Source organism: Pararge aegeria, chromosome 19 (assembly GCF_905163445.1).
Source record: "Pararge aegeria chromosome 19, ilParAegt1.1, whole genome shotgun sequence".
Taxonomy (NCBI): Eukaryota; Metazoa; Arthropoda; class Insecta; order Lepidoptera; family Nymphalidae; genus Pararge; species Pararge aegeria.
In genome coordinates, this window is record NC_053198.1 from 5,093,301 (window position 1) to 5,112,538 (window position 19,238).

A 19,238-nucleotide genomic window follows, 5' to 3' on the forward strand; every position below is an offset into this window, starting at 1 on the left:
TAGGTATACTATACATAATTAATAACTACGCACAGAATCTTTAATATTATTTGGTTACGGAATACGAAGACGTTGCCACAGCGTATCTTTAAAATAAATCTTTCGGTATGTCAGAGTCACTTTTATCAAATTCTCCAAAATCTGTATTCGATTTTTTTAATAATATGACTAGTGTTTTATTGCAATCACACATCTGTTCTAAATGATGATGCAGCCTAAGTCGGAATGCGCTAGTCTAGAAGATGTCTACAAAAAGCGAGGAATAAAGTAAAAGTTTTCTTACAATACTCCTTGTGTTCCAAACAGGTTATCATGGTAACAGGTGACCACCCTATCACTGCCAAGGCTATCGCCAAATCCGTAGGAATTATCTCTGAAGGCAACGAAACTGTGGAAGACATCGCAGCCCGACTCAACATCCCGGTCTCAGAAGTGAACCCGCGTGAAGCTAAAGCTGCTGTCGTACACGGAACTGAACTTCGTGATCTCAATTCGGACCAACTCGATGAAATTCTCAAGTAAGAATATCAAACTTTCAAATTTATTCGAAACTACCTGCGTTCCACAGTAGTAGGTGCATAAGAAACAAACAAACACACAATTTCACATATATATATATTGGTATTTGCGGAGTTTGACCCTATGTATCATTTTAATATAAACCGAAGTAGAAAAAGTCGTTTCAAAGTTAAATAATGTTAAGTTTCTAACTAAAATTCTATTGCAGATTTTAAATAAATCTAGTACTCCTGTTAATATCCTATCCAAATAAGCCTTTAAATTAAAAAAAGTAAAAAGTTGTAATAAAAATAAAGAGGATCGTTCTTTTACCACACCATTATCGTTTTTTTGGTCCTTCCGAAACAGGTCCTTTGAACCGGATCGGAAGATATAGAAATCCGATTTAGAATTTTATTTAAAATTATTAACTGAAACAGCAGCAAATGTTATTAGCTTACTTTTAAACAACTTTTAAAAAATAGCTTTTTTAAGGGTTATCAAAACTTAAAACCTCAACTCTCCTACCAAAGGTACCACACTGAAATCGTATTCGCGCGCACATCACCACAACAGAAGCTTATCATCGTGGAAGGTTGCCAGCGTTTAGGAGCCATCGTAGCCGTGACTGGTGACGGTGTGAACGACTCGCCAGCTCTGAAGAAGGCTGATATTGGTGTTGCTATGGGTATCGCTGGCTCAGATGTATCCAAACAAGTGAGTTTCTGCTGCTTAATTTCACTGTATTTTTTCTTCAAGGAGTCCCCGTTTTTTATACCACTATAAGTTAGCCCTTAACTGAATTGTCCACTGTCCACATATCAGTCCACTGCGGGACTATAATCTAAATAATATAAAAAAAGGCCTCTCAGAACGGGAGAATTTGCCGATAATCGACACTCAGGGTTGGATATCGCAGTAGATAATAGAAGTAGCAGAGGAGCCCAGCTCGCTCTCATTTATTAGACTTTCACGACAGGAGGTAATTTAAAAAAAATCCACAGGCCGCCGACATGATCCTACTCGATGACAACTTCGCCTCAATCGTAACGGGAGTGGAAGAGGGCCGTCTCATCTTCGACAATCTGAAGAAGTCCATCGCCTACACTCTGACCTCGAACATTCCGGAAATCTCGCCTTTCCTCGCCTTCATCCTTTGCGATATCCCCCTACCCCTTGGCACTGTTACCATCCTGTGCATCGATCTCGGAACTGACATGGTGAGTTTGATTCTAAATTCTAGGGCTTACGGTTCCATTGACTTTATTTATTTTGACTTGCAAGTGAATATGTATTTATGTTTTCCTGGTACCTGAGGGCTTAGGGATAAATTCATACTTGTGTCCTGACTGAAATAGAAGATTTTCGTTGAGTATGGCCGACTTGATGAACGTAAACTGTATGATTAAACCGTGATTACATAAAAGTATGGTAAAATTTTACTTCAAACAAATTTGAAAAACATATATTTAACTGAGAGTTTTGTCTTTGTTTGCGACTAAATTTGGGCTTTTTCTTTCCTTTGGTCTCTGACAGCTAGTTAAAAAATCTGTCTCAGACATTGTCCCTAACACCTGATAATATAAGCTTAACCTTAAAATCGGAATTCGTTACGTAAGTATAACTACCCGCATTGCATCATCGTGGTGGATCAGAGGTCTAAGCACCTACAATTATGGTGGTGATACACTTTCTTTTTTGAATTTTTCCAAGTAAAACTCAAAGCTAATTATAAATCCTTCATCCGAAAATACTGTAATAGATATTCGCTTGCATTAAAATAGATATTTAAACAGATGTTCTATTTCAGTAACAGTTATTTTCTACAATCGTTTTTTTTACAATGTATAATAATCACAGAAATAACCATGAATTTAATAACTTATAATAATAAAACTTTATAAAATTTTGTCACAAGTAATGTCCTAATGATAAAACTAAAACTTTAAGGTAAAATTGTTGTTCAATAATTATAAAAAACGATCAATTTTGCAGGATAAAATTTTGCAATGTTCTTTGTTCAACTTAATCCTTTTCAGCCTGCAACACTGCAATGGTAGATTATAAATCAAACTCAAGGAAAAAATACAAGGAGAAGCTGCCATAAAAAACCTTAACATGATCATGACTTTTTTTGTGGTCTCTTTCTTATTTTATTGGACAGCAAAAAGGGGTTCTTTATCGTATATTTTCCTCTAGTTTGTGGTATTTAATAAAACATTGACAATAGGTGCCTGCCATAGCGCTCGCGTACGAGGAAGCCGAGGCGGACATTATGAAACGCCCGCCGAGAAATCCCTTTTGCGACAAACTTGTCAACGAGAGGTCTCTGTTCCCTTACATACAATGTGCTGCCTTTATATAACCCCTAACCCGTTTTCAGCTAACGCCGCTGTTGTCTCGGTATCGTGAACGAATGGAGTGTGAACTTAATTTAAACCGTATTCTATATAATCATAACGATGAAATCACCATAAACTTTGTGTGCTATGCCAAGTTTGGATGCTCTTTATAAACTTTATAAGACGTTGAATGGTAAATTTTTGCAGAAGCTAAAAAAAAGCTTACCTAAAAATTACTTTTAAACTTTTGGTGGTTATTTTATTTAATACATAGAGATATCTATTGGTTTTAATAGGAAAATAAGTTTGTATAGTATCACATAACATTAAAAAAAAAATGCTTTATTGGGTTTTTGGATTTGATTCTATCGCTTTCGTTCTTGGTAATTTTGTTATGATTGCATAGAATTTAGTTTTAAGAATTAAACTAAATGGAGTTTTTTTTTAGCGTACGTCGAGTTTAAATAATGATGGAGTGACGCTTGATTAAATATGTGTTGTTTGTGCTACGAAATGGTGACTTAGAACTTTTAATTTTTATTTTTTTTTTTCTATATATAATATTTTAAAATGCAATATATTTTCGTGCCTATCTCCAAAACACTTTTAAGACAAGAGGGACTAGGCATTTTGTAAAAAAGGTCCAGTCACCACGTCGTAACAACTAATCTAATGGTTTTTATATATAAAAACTAATTTGTGTGTTTGTTCCTAGTCATATAAAATTGATTCGGCTAAGCTATCGTAAGGGACTCGGAACACAAGTTACTAGGCAGTACAACAGTCTTGTACTCGGTAAATGTTGCACATGTAAGGCGAAACACAACACATCGATTTTACAACAATCACATCACACCCATTATCATCATCATCTCGACAAATCATCGACTGTTATTCGGACGCATCGAGTCAAAATCGATTCAGTATCACTGACATTATTATCATTCGATTAAGTTTTATTTTACATCCCTGGTGGTGTGGCGTACGTCATAATCATGGTCTTTTATGTTTAACATTTTGTTTTCTGTGATAGTTTGTAAGCATCGCAAGATATTGTAAGCAAACGTCCCATATGTATCAAATTCGCTCGCCTTCAATGATTTTAAGGATATATGATTTGAAGGGTTTGGTTAGCTGTCCACCAGAGAAGCTTTATGGCAGAAAAATCTGCTTATAATTTACTCTCTTGTGAGGGTAATCAGTGTCAATTCAATTAATCAATTTGCCAAGTCTGCCAAATAAAACGTTCTTCAATATTTATCATAGCAGTTTAAGGGGCGGACTTATAGCGAAAATTCTAACAAGTTGTACTTTAGACTACGCTCGCGACAATAACATTAGTATGGAATTACATCAGAGCAAATATAGTCGCTGGTTTTGTTGCTAGTTCTACATTATCAAGGTTATGATTTGTAGGGACAAACGAATTACTTCGATGTTATTTTAATATCATACGAGTTCCGCAAACTAAGGCTCCTTCAATCCAATTTACCTATACTCAGGAAGGCTGGAGTAATCAGCGTGTCTATGGTCCCAAAATTCGCAAAGAGCTTTTTTCTACAACACACTTCGGGTCCAATGCAATAAAGCGTTAAGGGTTCTGCTGTGGCAACCTTCAATGTTTCAGCACGTTTGCCATGGCGCGAAAAGATGGCTTTGATGCCATCTGGTTAGAAAAATGACTTCTCTGCTGACTACAGTTCGGGGAAGCAGCAAACAACCCATGATAGCAGATAGAATTGATATCAGCTGTGTAAACTCATACAGGACGCAATCCCTTTTGAGTAATAAAATACCAAAGCAGTTCGCGTTTTTTGTCCTTTTCAATGGATCTTTGTTGTAAAATAAACAAATGAATTTTAAAAAAGAGTAGTATTTATTTTTGTGACAGAGCTCGTCCGCGGATGTACCGCCATGCTCATTTCAACCGCAAAGCAGCATTGTTGCAATGCTGTTCTCAGGTTGCCGGTGTAATTACAGGCACGTGAGACTTAAACACTACGCCACAGTACGTATTAAAAAAAAATGGAAAATGAAAATCTGGTGGATAGGTAACCGAGTGCGAAGGGATTCAGTGCGAGGGGCATATGGGGGCGTGTGCTTGCAAAGGTCTTGTTAAGTGTTGGATGTTGTGGTCACGTGACACGTGAGTGGCGACGCACGCTTGCCGATCGCTCTCATAGCTAGTGTTTGTGTAGGTGCCCGCCATTTCCCTGGCTTACGAGGAGGCAGAATCTGACATAATGAAGCGACAGCCGCGTAATCCTTTCACTGATAAGCTCGTTAACGAGAGGTAAAAAAACGACGAGCGATCCCGCTCGTTCAGAGTTAATATACTATACGCTATTTGCTTGCTACCACGTGTACATTAGTCTTCAATATTGGGGGTTGGTTGTTGCCTGCAGTGTACTTGTGTCCTGTAGGCACACGACATACGTGTGTGGATATTGAAGGCGACAATCGCACTGCTCCCGTTTTCTGCCTTGCGTTGTCTTTTATACTTTTCTATATTAACTGATTCTCCTGTTTCCTTTAACGTAGCTTGTTGTCTTTGTGGAATAACGTGTTTATCGCACAAGTGACGCGGTCCGTTAGATAACACGTTGTTCCACGTATGAGGTGTGGTTTTTCTTTTTTTATATTGATTATATATTTCCTTATATTTGTGGTTATGAGTGATCGTGTCTAAGGTAAGTGTCTCGATGTCTTTCTTGTGTCTGCCATCTATCTTTCGTGCATGAGTTTCCGAACACATTTATTCTATTTCTTTTAGTACAGATATCGTTTAATATTTTTATTTATTAATTTTTTTTTCTTTTATCTTTTATCTTTCACATCCTTCCATTTACACAATGACACAATATTTTTTTTTTTTATACATCGTACCCGTTATCATCAGATACTGTAGGTAATTTTTAATCATCAGAATCATATCACCGCATTTACCGTAGGTATATTATGTCGTCGGTAAGGCTACATTATGAACTATCTATCGTAGATACATCAAACACGTAATCGTACCTAATACTTAATATGAACTTTTCTAGGGCTTATTTGTAATTGTCATTTCTAGTGTAGTATTTTCAGATAACACATATGCTCCTTTGATAAGTATGATTATCGACGAGCTAATTTTTATGTCACACACGCTATATCTATCCTATTTTATGATATCTCCTAGTACTTTAAGTATCTTTTTAGTGGTAATAACGTACATCTGTATACGGAGGTAGAGATGCCGGATGATTGCGGAGTGTAGGTATTAATTGTGTTTGGTATCGCGTGATCGCGCGGTCGGTCGCGCGTCGCTAGTGTTGTCTGTGCTGATTGCTTGGTGTTTACGAAGGTACCCGCTATATCATTGGCGTACGAGGCGCCAGAGTCCGATATCATGAAGCGGCAGCCCCGAGACCCTTACCGCGACAACCTCGTCAACAGAAGGTCGGCCGCACTCGCCACCAGTGCCGTGGCAACGCTTTATAGATACTCATTTGGGTGTTGACACAATGTAAAGCCCCACTATTGAAATTATAAGCGCAGGGTGCAATTTATCATAACGCCATTCGTCTTCACTTTTGCGTCATCCGAACTAAATTATTTATTTCTCCATAATAATGCTGATCGTACGTTACACTCGAGTCGAGTAATTGTCGTGTAAAGTTTTCGAAATTGAACTCGCTTGAAAAATAGGGTTTGGCTCGTAATGTTCGAACGGCTTTAAGGGTGAGATGGAAAAATAAATAATAATTTTAAACTTGATTTCTGATTTAATGAAACTTTCTATTGCATACCTGTTTATGGGTGAACTGAAACCCAAAGGTTGGGCGAATGTCATATCATGGCATATATTATAACGAGTGTTGTCTTTTTTCAGTTACAAATTCCCTTTTCTTTTCAAATCTATCAGATTTGATTTGTGTATATGAAGCAATATGAGAGTTGTAAGGCAATTTCGTAGTAAATCAATATCTCGAATAAGTTTGTGATTTTTATATTTCTGTACAAATTTATCTAATATTTTCGAAAAATTCTAATAATTTATATTACACCGTATGACGTTTCGGTGTTTCGCAGAATTCACATACAGGTATCTTATAAATTCAAATTTTAAAATTCAAATCTTTATTTGCGTGATTGCATAACAAATTTGATCTTATAATAAAACATAGCAAGTTCCGTGCTTCAATCTGCCATTCTATGGCATGCAAATTATAACAACACCATTGTAAAATTATTTTTCCATTTCATACTAAATGTCAGAAAATTAAGGTATCAAAACTGAAATTAAATAACAATGTCAACTTAAAATTAAATAATATATAGTAAACCAAAATATAAACCTAGAAACATATAGGTACCACAACAATGTGTCAAAATTTAATATTTATTCCACAATAACAGATTATTTCTACTGATTAACTAATAATAATGGACGTTTAGATATAACCTTACATTTAACGACTTGCCGATACATATATATATATATATAAATATATATTTTGCATAGCTATACAATCGAACTGGGGATTTGTATTTGAAAAAGATAATAAATAGTTGGAGGGGAAAGAGGAATATTAATCGCAAATTCAAATATAAACCTCAAATCACACATAATACATAAAAAAAAAACATTATGACTAAATTGGACCCTATGCAAAAATATTTAGACTGGTTGAAGAAAAATTCTAAAATAAATATTTTCATGGTGCGGCTACTTGTGGTTGAACATTTCCATTTGACATGGATGTGGAAGAGTGATTATGGAGACAGCCCCCCACCCTCGATCCAGCACTAAGCAATAGGGATGTTGACAACATTCAAAATGGCCATTATAAAAATTAGAAAATTTAACTTTGAAAAGAAACTGAAACAACTATAAACACACGTTAAAATTAGGCTTTGGAGGGCCTTTTAACCCCTATTTATCGCGAAGCGGAATTTTGCATGGCGATAGAACCATTTATCATAGTCTAATCAGCAATATTAAATCGCTTAAAACTCTAACATTAACTGTTGAATACAATAAAATTGAATACAAAATAAATAGTCACATACCCTATTGCCCGTATAGATTCGTACCGAGCCCTGTATAGCAATAAAATACCAACAAACAATTTCTACTCTGTGTATAATACACGATTTATTCTCTTACTTCCTCTAGCTTCTTGAGAATGAATTTAAAAAAAGAACATAGAGTTTCCTTTTAGAACCCTTTTTTAAATAGAGCTTAGTCCATAGCCTTTTTTATCTTTAAAAATCTTCACTCTTCCATATTTTAAAGATAGATAAAAAAAAAACGACATTGCGCAGCGATATGTCGATAATTTGCACGTTAGTGATCAACTTAGTGAACCTAGCTGTCATCCAAATATCTAGTGGATTAATTAATTGTGTGTGGTTGTGTTTATTAGTAACCGTAGAATGAATATTAATAGAATATTTTAATAGAAACATATTTTTTCTTTCAAGGAATGACTTAGGCGAGATGGAGCGTACTGTAATAGTTTTCATATTATATTTTCCTTTCGAATATTATTTCTGATTTATTATGCGGATGTAAAATATTTTATTGTGTATATAACATAGCAGTTTTAGTACGCACGACGCTATATCGGTCACATAGCATAGCAAAGCTGAGCTGAGGGGCTTACGTCACGAACACAAAACACATTAACTTAGTATTTTTTTGAAGCTATCCCTTGTTTTTTTTTTAGATCACGAAAGCTTTTGAACGATCTTTTTTGCTTGTGCTTATCGGTGGTTTATTAACAATGATAATGCATGTATGGAGTGAAACTGTAAGTATTACTAACAAGTAACAATAACATTGTAAACGTTGTAGTAAAGTTCCGAAAGTAAAAAAAAATTAGGGAAAAAGACAGTTCAAATTGTCTGAACAACAAATCTGAAACCAAGGACGTACAGTTTGGGATTAGCAAATTTTTATAAGAAGATATTTTTGTTTTATTTTGTTAATAATGTATGCCGGTTTTTACTACATCGGTGATAAAATTGCAGCCAAAATATGATAAAAACTCTACGAGTATATTTAAAGACATTTAATCTGTAACCAAACCTAAACAAAATGGCTGATACGAGTCGTTATTTTATTTCTGGGAAGACGGGCTATAAGTTTTTGTTTGAAACTTTTTTTTATCTTATTAAGGTTTGCAATCTTCACGTCTACACAATACAAAGCTTCACAACGATATAACTTTTATAAAACGAAAAATTGTTCCCCAAAATCAAATTGCATGCTTGTTGAACAAGAATTTATGAAATAAAATAAACATGTTTAAGACCAAAAGGTCACACGTTACAGGGAAACACCAAAAAAGCTTCCAAAGCACTAGACAAATTACTTGAAAAGGACTGGCTTTTAGTTAGGAAGGATCTGTTTTGAAATAGACCTAGAGTTCTCTAGACTGTAGATAGAAACCTCAATCTAAATTTAAACTTTTGCTAAATATTTTTGTCGAGAATTTTAAACTAGTAGTTTCACCCAAAGATATTTTTTCCTTAAACTGTGTTAAACAAAAAAAAAGGAATTAGAATAAAATCTTTAATGTATCCAAATCATTAGTTTTTGTAGATTTTTTTATAAAGTGGAAAGAAATTATAACATACCCCTCAGAAAGATTTAGTGTAAGAATGTATTTAAAAAACCCAACAACGCCCGAGCTACTTTGTGTTATTTTAAATAAAGATTATTTTACAATACTCAAGTCTCAAGATATCTAGGGCCCAACTTTATCTTGTTGTATTGAAACATGTGCTCAATTACTAGTGATACATGCAAAAGTTTAAATTCCGATGATAAGCTGAAGTCAGTCCTTTATTTACGCTTTACATCACATACACGCACCTCACAGGTTGTATAATATTGATATCGGGGGTTGGCAGGTTGATTTCCATGGCGTACGGACAAATTGGAATGATCCAAGCCGCCGCAGGATTCTTCGTATATTTCGTGATCATGGCTGAGAACGGCTTCCTGCCACTGAAACTGTTCGGCATCAGAAAGCAATGGGACTCCAAGGCTATCAACGACTTGACTGACTCATATGGACAGGAATGGGTAAGTATTTTTCTACTGCAGATTTTGAAGTTTCTTGTAGATTTCTACTAGATAGAATCTGCCTTTCGAACGGTAGAGTCACTAGGCCTATTCGAAATAAAGGAATTTTTAATTTCAATTTTTATATCAAAGTGGCATTCGCTGTCAAATTAAATTGTTGTTGGAAATGACCTTTAAGCATATATCTTTTTCACCACATATGGGTCAGTATCTCGAAAGGAAATAGAAACAGATATCTTCTAGTGACTTCATAAGGTCCTAGATATACCTCATTAGAAAGGATAAAGCAGCACTTACAGACCTTCCACAAGTCGTTCAGATAGAACTGCTATATGCAAGCGTCAATCATTATCAGTCATCTTAATTTCCAGCAGCAAAAGCTCAAAGTACAGCAGTTGACTTCCATTTATCAAGATAATGTTATATCGAAACTATCCAGCGTTGCTCTTTAAAATGAAGTTTGCATTAACTAAACTGATGTTGAAATTGAAAATTTTTCATTTAAGGAAATCAATACAATTGTTTAAGGAGATATAATAAAAACAAAATTAACGTTTTCACAGACATACCGTGATCGCAAAGCCCTCGAATTCACCTGCCACACCGCTTTCTTCGTGTCCATCGTAGTGGTGCAGTGGGCCGATCTGATCATCTGCAAGACCCGCCGTAACTCCATCGTTCACCAGGGCATGCGCAATTGGGCTCTCAACTTCGGTCTGATCTTCGAGACGGCTTTGGCCGCCTTCCTCTCATACACTCCCGGCATGGACAAAGGCCTGCGGATGTATCCTCTCAAGTAAGACTCTCTACCATATGAAAGTCTTGCATATAATGATTGACATTTTTAATTTTTTTTATTCTAGTTATTCAGAGAAATACTGGTATTTATGCTACGCGAATCATCATCATTTACAATGAAGTTCTGCTCTGCTGCCATTGCTCAATATGTCGTTTATTTTGACGGCCGATTGGCGCAGTGGGCAGCGACCCTGCTTTTTTAGACCAAGGCCGTGGGTTCGTTTCCCGCAACTGGAAATTGTTTCTGTAATGAACATGAATGATTTTCAGTGTCTGGGTGTTTATCTGTTGATAAACGACTAAGACACCTATAGGTATCTTTGCATGGTTCGAGTCCATGTAGGACTGCGGTACATCGATAATACAGTCGTATTTATATCAAAATACCCACCAACTCAATGTCATTAACATAAATATCTGGCAAATATGAATTTATAGTTATCAAAAGTTGAACTATTTACCGACTTTATAAATTTACTGTAACACTGTATTTTATAAGTATCTATGTATATTATTCATAAAACTTCATCAGTCATCTTAGTACCCATAACACAAGCTACGCTTACTTTGGGGCTAGATGGCGATGTGTGTATTGTCGTAGTATATTTATTTATTTTATTTATACTCTACACCAGAACAAGTTTAGGAAATAAAAAAACAGAAGCAGAATATAAAAGCTATCGGTTAGCAGCGACCTCTGCGAGGATAATGTTCCGCTAATACGAGTGTTCCGGTTTCCATAGGTTCGTGTGGTGGCTGCCAGCCATTCCCTTCATGCTGTCGATCTTCATCTACGACGAGATCCGGCGCTTCTACCTGCGCCGCAACCCGGGCGGCTGGCTCGAACAAGAGACTTACTACTAGACTGCACCGACCACGTCCACACCGCCGCGTCGTGCATCATTAGTTACTGCGTACATACGTTCATTTGTGTTCTTATATCAGACTGACAGACACACTGTCGCGGTGCCGTCACGGTATATGTGTAATCGCTGTCGTGTACGCTTCTCACCGCTTGTTGCCGTACGTCGCCGTACGTCGCCGCCCGCGTAAACGGGCCGGCCGCGCCGCACCGCCCGCAAGCCTTATGTATATATGCTCAGTGATGGATGAATTTGTGAACTTTAACAAAATGTTATAAACACGTTATTGTTTGAAAATTGCGAGTTATTTTTATATCGAAAAATCTGTTCGGAAACGAAATTTTTGAGTATCTGAATCGCGAACGCGTTGTATTAACGGATCTGGTGGCACGTGAATCTCGGGCGGCCGGTGCGGCGGGGCCGGCACTCGCCGGTCGGCCCCATAGAGTTAACTGATATAATTGTTTTACACACTAAGCGATAAGTAACAGTGTCTAGCGGTAGATCGCCGCGCCGCTCGCGGCTCTCGCGGGCGGCCGGGGAGAAGCATTTGTTGTAATTTAACAGTTAAGAAGCTACGATTATTAACTTTTTAAGTGATTTAGATTAAGTTGAATTTTTCGAGTGAACAACGTTCAGTTGACGATTCGAACGGGTGCGTGGTGTGTGAGAGGTCGATGTGGAGTGCCTGAGTTTTAGTGTACTACTGCTTACTGTTAGGTAGGTAGTTGAAATTTTGAACCCATATTTTCATTCGTAAAGTAGATAAACGAAGCATACACAGTCGCGATCGCTTGGAGGGCCGCGGGCGGGCCCCGGCACCGGTTCGCTCTCCGGGCGGCGCCGGGGCCCGCGTGCGGCCCGGGCCGGACACTATGCTTTTCTTTTTCTAAAATTAACTGAAATTAGTGATTTTTGTGAAATTTATTAAAATAGTCTGCTCATGGTAATTACGTAAGATTTAATTTCTTAATTAAAAGATAATAAACAAAACGTAGCAATGCGTAATTAGAACTTTTTAAAATTATACAGTTATGATAGTCACCTTGCGTTGGTCGGCGCCCGGCCGCGACGCCTCGCGCGGCGTGCCGGGACGGCCGATACATTTCGATTTTCGTAACGAATATATAACATATAATAATGGTTATAAAAGTAATAATTATATTACATTATAGCGACTATAAATCTAAATTATATGAAATGTTTATAGATTTAAAGTGATGTTTGTTTCTTTAGAGTGATCTTCTGTGCTTGTCCGTCGAAAGTCGGTACGATGTACATTTCACAGACAATAGTCGTTGATTCTGATTGATATAATTGTGATTGGATCTTTGTGAGCTATTCGTTAATGTACACTGTAGAACTAACATTGTTTTGCGTTCGACAGTTCTTTACACCGTTTCTTTTTATAGTATTACTCTGTTGGCTAGGACGCTGTAAAAATGTAAGTGTTAATAAAAAAAACATTTTCAAAATATTATTGCGATGTTTCATTGATATTAGCTATTACTCATTAAATTCTATTTATGCTGAACCTTGGTCTGATTTGCTAATGTTTAGCACGAACACCTCAACCCAAAAGCTCTCAGTTATAGTCGCTTTCGCGAACTTTGGCGCAATCGTAGAAACGTTATCGAGTATCGAAACACTAGTGATCGAGTGAAATGGAACTTATTCTTTTGTTTTAAAGCTCAAATTCGCCTACGCTGATTAAGGCGATCTGTATATGACCGGTAGGATTACAGACTTTACAGATTTACTTTAACCTAATGGCGTTTCGATACTCGAAAACGACTCTACGATTGCGAGCGTGCAAACTAGGGTACCCTAGTTTCTGGTTATTAAATCTTGGGTCTAACGTGGGTCTGAGTCTTGGCATTGAAATCTTGGACTTTAGGACTCTGTGGCTTTTGAATTCTGGCCCGGACGCTCTCTTAAATGGTAGCCCTCTATGTGGTTTTGAAATCTTTGTTAACTAGACAAATAAGGCTCATGCCCACTATTAAATAAGTCGTGAGATTCCTACAAGGTTCAACTATTTCGTCAGAGTTATTCAACTCTTAAAAGCATTAAAATCCGTTGAACAAAACGGTTTTACCAGTGGGAATGAGCGCATGTTGAGACGTAATTTTGTTTGCACTCGCAAAAGGATAGACACTTCTTACGTCACGTTAATTAATTTTTGTCTTTTAAGGCATTGATTAAATATGTCTAGTTGAAGGTATTACGATTAAAGTTCAATACAGAATAAAGGCCATGGCTGTACCGCCATGAATTTATAGAAAAGATACAATAAAATCCTTTGATCTAGTGGTATATGCCGACAGTGTATTGGACCCTTATTACGGAGGCCAGAAAGGGTCCTTTTCTCGCCCCGCACTTATGGCACGAATGCTCTGCATCCTTACTGTGGTAGTATTTATCTATTACATAGCCCTAAGGTTCCCAAACGGACTGTTGTTGTTCAATTCTCCATTAAGTGATCCATACTTGCAGTATTATTGCCAACCAGCTGTTGCCCGCGGCTTCGTTCGCAGTTTTTTGGTTTTTCATTAATCCTGCGGGAACCGTACATTTTCCCGGGATAAAAAGCTTTTGTTTTAATCCAGAGTATAATCTATCTTTATACCCAAATTTAGTCAGATTGGTTTAGTAGTTTTTGCGTGAAAGGGTATGAAACATCAATCCATACAAACTTTCGCATTTATAATAGGTATTAGTAGGAATAAGCCGTAGTATTCCCCTAGCCCTTGAATTAGAACATTAGCCAGGTTGCCTTTAAAAGAACACTTTTATTGATAAGGCCGCCTTGCACCCGAGCACTAAGTACCTATTATTAATGTTTTCCTTGTGTTTTTCTTGTTTTCTATTTTATTCTATCAGAGCCTCAAGCACGACATGATTTTTTTTATTACTCACCTGAACTATTTAGCCTGGTGACAGCGGCTAGTAGTCCAATTGACATTTCAATGAGATGTCTATAAGTTCCAATTTTGGATACCTTGTTGTAAGTACGAACCTAAAAGAAGGTTCTGTTCAACATGTTGAACAAAATCATCATGTGGTGTGGCCATCCACTCAGCAGGTTCCCCCATCGTAGTGATTGTATTTAGGTCGGTCCACAAACCCCCACAAGTTCTGGGCAATTTATCTTACTGAAATATAGGCATTCTGCATATAAACATTCAGAATAGCAGGATATTTTAACCAGCACCTCTCCGACAATCGTGGCCTGAGTATTTTTCTAGTATTTTACTAATTTATTTATTTAGCAAAAACACACCCCGTGACATTTTCACACATTTCGTCTTCCCGGGGCCATAAAAAGAATTCAACAAGTACCAACAATTACAAAAAATATACAGATAAATAGCTATATAAAATTAAGAATTAAAATAAACAATTACAAGAAACAACTCAAATAATAACCAGAACCAAAAATTCAATTTCATTCAAACAATTATTATCCCAGATTTCCCACTCTGTAATAACATTTTAATTTTGAGCTAAAGCGGCTAATGTTTTACTAGAGTCGGTTCTCTTCGATGGGAACCCTCGCCATATGATGATTTATTATTTATTTATTTATATTACATATTTTTAGTTCGGTAGGGCCACTTACACTAACTAGACTAGATAGAACTACATAATTTATGTATAAGACAAATGAATAAAAGATGACATAAAACATTATACAAGGCATGATATTAATAGAGTGTACTATAGTAATTTTATAAAGTGGGTAAATATCCAACCTTTTGATAACTATAAATTCACATTTGCCAGATATTTTATTAAATTGATTAGGATTTTACAAATAATTAGTTCATGGATAGTTATCAAGAAACAGTTAAAATTATATTTGATTAATAACCAATGTTCTTAACATTGAGTTGGTGGGTATTTTTATATAAATACGACTGCATTTTCGATACACTTCAGTCCTACATGGACTCGAACGATGCAAAGATACCTCCCGGTGTCTTAGTCGTTTATCACTCAACAATTCACGGAACAATACTGTCCGCCTATCATGGAATAGATCGCATTGAGCATTGCTGTCCAAGAGCGCAGTGAATGACGACAATGAACGCGGTATAGGTGCCATGCTTCGTACAACAGTGTTACAGGTAGGGACCACGGATAATTTGTTTTTTGATGGAATCGATATCAACTCCTCGACTCTTCTCTGTTCGTACTCCATGATTTGAATGATCCAATTTGTGTGGTGCGTTAAATTAATTGCAACTTGTGAGTCTCGAGACCAGGCGGTACCTGACGAACAGTAGCGTGCATAGAGGGTATGCACAGGGTATGTAGATGATATCAAATGAAAAAAAATCTCCTTTACGAGTTATAGAAAACTTAAGGATAGGCATTGTAAGAGTTATAAAAGCCTACCCTTAAGTATTTATTTTTCGTACTGTATTACTGGATACTTGTTGTGCTTGGTTTTCTCTAGTGTTACATGTAAGTATAGTCTTTTTCTAAATCATCCGATTCCTGAAAGCTTGGATAATGCCAACGTGCAACCTGTATTTGCCTAAACAAGGTATGAGAGGCCTACTAATCAATGTAATACTTTGAAGAAACATCGAGCGTGTATTGAATAATAGGTTCCTGGAATAAAAATCCTCTTCGAGAAAAATGATCTGTCGGATCAACAGTGTACAGCTTTCGTCGTAATCGATTGACGTAGGATATTTTAGTGTATGCAACAGCACACATCTAGAACGCGGCCATAGAGTTATCTTCATTTGCCGAAAGCTTTCGAACGGGTCTGGCATGAAGGCTTTTTAAGCAAGCTAACTATTTACGGGCTACCCCTCGTGAGTATCTTATCAACTGGAAGAAAAAAGGAAATATCTTTATAGCTAAATTATACCACGCTTAGCAATTACTTACATAATTACCATAGAATTAAGAACATACCGTACCGAAACCGTGTACACGACTAATATTGAAGCATCAAAAACCACTACACTTTGAGTTGCTTTCTCGAACAAACGGTAAGTCACTTCAGACCATTTAGCAGTTGACAGTGATTATTTTACCTCTAATGTTCTAAGCGTTCGCCATAAAATAGAAAAATTGGACATATTAGTGACCTTGCAACATTCCACGGATGTAATGTGAGACGTGCGCGCTGTTTTTACTATTTTTGACACAATGCACTGCATACAATCAGGGGGCCATTGAGAATAAACACAACCTTCTTCTTCAGTATTTAATTATAATTTATCTTTTTCTTAATATTTCACACCTTTTCTTATTACGTTTTTCCACCTTCTAATCAACTCTCCGAATGCCAACGTCATCGATGTCGATGCATTTTCGTCGATCAATCACCCCACCGCCACCGCGGATTGTGATTGGTCGACGTTTTCCTGCATCAACGTCATTGGTTGGTTTCAGCCAATTGAACATCTAATAAACGAATACATTTCTTGACCTATTGAAAATATATACATTAACAAGTTCTACATTCTAAAAGTAATAGAATTCATCAAGATCAGAAAAGATGCATATCTGGGGCACGTGCTAAGTCACGAGAGATATGAGCTTATTATGATGGGAAACGTTGCAGGAAGAAGAGGCGTTGGTCGCAGAAAAAAGTCCTGGCTTCGTAACATCAGATCTACTGCGGTGACACGTCTGCCCAGCGTGGTTATTATGCAAGCCGTTTTGTCCAGCCGTGGACAGTTATAGGCTCTTGGTGATGATGATTGTGAGGTGATGGTGATAACTACAACACAACTTGGCCCTACCGCCATCTAAGTTAAAAATCTACAGCACTGGCCCAAACCCCATGTGCACAAAAATTTACAACAAAATACCGGAACATATAAAAGAAAAAGAAAGTATAATCTTATTTATAAAATCCTTAAAACATTACTTGCTGGAGAAAGCTTTATTATATTATAAAATAAACGACTTCCTAAATGAGAATATTTAATATTGACAATAATAAGTCCGCCTCTCAATCTGGTTACAGCGCCCTCACAGGGTTCCATTTCAAATGAAATCATTAGATTGTCATTCTTTTTTGAATATATAATAATGATGTTATCTATATGAAATTGTAATGGACTTGTAATTGAATAAATAAATAAATAAACTACATTCGTACAATTATTATCTACCTCTGGCCAGGCTGGTGTCACTTGGTTTTTAAAGCCCGACGCAAAACCACGGCGTGTTATAAGTTTGTCATGTTTGTGTGTGCGTGCGTGTGATTTTGTCTGTAGCATGATGAATCGATTTTTATCTTAGACATGTTTGATGAAAATGGTCCAAAATGGCCGCAAACACAAAAGGGCATATTATATATATTCTTTTTTAAATATAGGTGTCAAATGAAAGGCCTTGACTTAACGTATTCTAGTTCAATTTGGTACATTTATAGCTCATATAACTTTTAATACTCCGGATTAAAATAAAATATACTTCTCACCCCGAAAACCAATAGGGTTCGTTCGGGATAGACGATAAAAGTTTTTGTTTATTTTATTCCATAACTCTGCCATTACTTAACCGATTTCTTTCACTAGGAAGGTTTTATTAATAATTTCAGTGTGTCAACATTATGTGAAGATCTGGTCAATATGGTTGGTAATACAGGACTAAGCCCCTAAGCGATGAGAAAGCAAACTGCTCAGACGAAATAAGTGCATACGAACATGCCAGATTGATAACGGCTTTCCCGCTCAACACCTGATAAAAAAAACAAATCTCCCAATAATATCAGTATGAGTATCTAATAATAATGATTGTTTGTGCAATTATGGAACTACCGGAAACGCATCATGAAAGATGGCCCTCTAGACATATGCCGAGCGTGTCATCGCCCTGGGGAGTCCCTCAGGCATATAGTTTCCAGGTGCACTAATATTGCTACTCGAATACTTGCACGGACATTATCAAGTAGTCAGGATAATTCATCAACAAATTGCCCTTCGGTATGGCCTTATCGATTTTGAGATGCCTTAATATAGTCGTACCTATAGTCTGGCGTCAATTCTTGAAAATAGCAGTGCATTGCTTTACTGTGATCGAACGAATACAGATCGTGCAAGTCGATCCATCAGTACGTCTTGCTTTTGTTTACACTAGGTACTATTCCACATTAAGGTAATCTGGTGAAAGCTGCAAAGGAAACAGTATCTAAATACTTGGACCTTGCTCACGAGATTACCGCCATGTGGAGTGTTGAGTCGACCGTTATTGTTCCACGCACGTATAGTTGTTTCACGCAATGGTCTTCTCGCGAAAAGCTCCAACCAACAGCAGAAACTTTCGCTTGGTTGTTGGATCAAGGGTCGGATACAGAAGGCAGTAGTCATTGTAACAAGCGGACAAGTGGATGTGATTTTTTATAAATTTATAATAGTGGGTTATATTCATATAATTTAACATTGTTAAGAAATAAAAATATAATTAAAATCAATAACAATATACATAAATACTTTTATTATATTATAATATACAGATAAACACCCAGCCACTGAAAAACATTAATGTTCATCGCTCTAACATTTTCCAGTTGAGGGAATCGAACCCACGGCCATGGATTCAAAAATCAGAGTCGCTGTCCACTGCTTCAATGGGCCGTCTAGTTCCAGAGACTAATATGTCATCAAATTTGTTGATAAAATTTAA

At 36.7% G+C, this 19,238-nt stretch overlaps 1 protein-coding gene across 10 annotated transcripts in view; it reads left to right on the plus strand.

Moving 5' to 3' along the window:
* The window catches only part of LOC120632007 (sodium/potassium-transporting ATPase subunit alpha), an 83,329-nt gene extending 70,270 nt beyond the window's left edge, over nucleotides 1-13,059 (plus strand). For 5 of the 10 annotated variants that reach the window (XM_039901745.1, XM_039901749.1, XM_039901752.1 and 2 more), the window contains 7 exons: nucleotides 307-518; nucleotides 1,032-1,215; nucleotides 1,503-1,718; nucleotides 5,039-5,133; nucleotides 9,744-9,918; nucleotides 10,482-10,714; nucleotides 11,460-13,059. In XM_039901745.1, the coding sequence (XP_039757679.1) occupies nucleotides 307-518; nucleotides 1,032-1,215; nucleotides 1,503-1,718; nucleotides 5,039-5,133; nucleotides 9,744-9,918; nucleotides 10,482-10,714; nucleotides 11,460-11,580 (1,236 nt within the window). In that variant the 3' untranslated portion in view covers nucleotides 11,581-13,059. Of the gene's footprint in view, nucleotides 1-306; nucleotides 519-1,031; nucleotides 1,216-1,502; nucleotides 1,719-2,728; nucleotides 2,824-5,038; nucleotides 5,134-6,186; nucleotides 6,282-9,743; nucleotides 9,919-10,481; nucleotides 10,715-11,459 lie in introns of all 10 variants that reach the window. The other 5 variants (XM_039901746.1, XM_039901750.1, XM_039901754.1 and 2 more) reach the window with 2 other exon arrangements.
* Nucleotides 13,060-19,238: the final 6,179 nt, after the last annotated feature.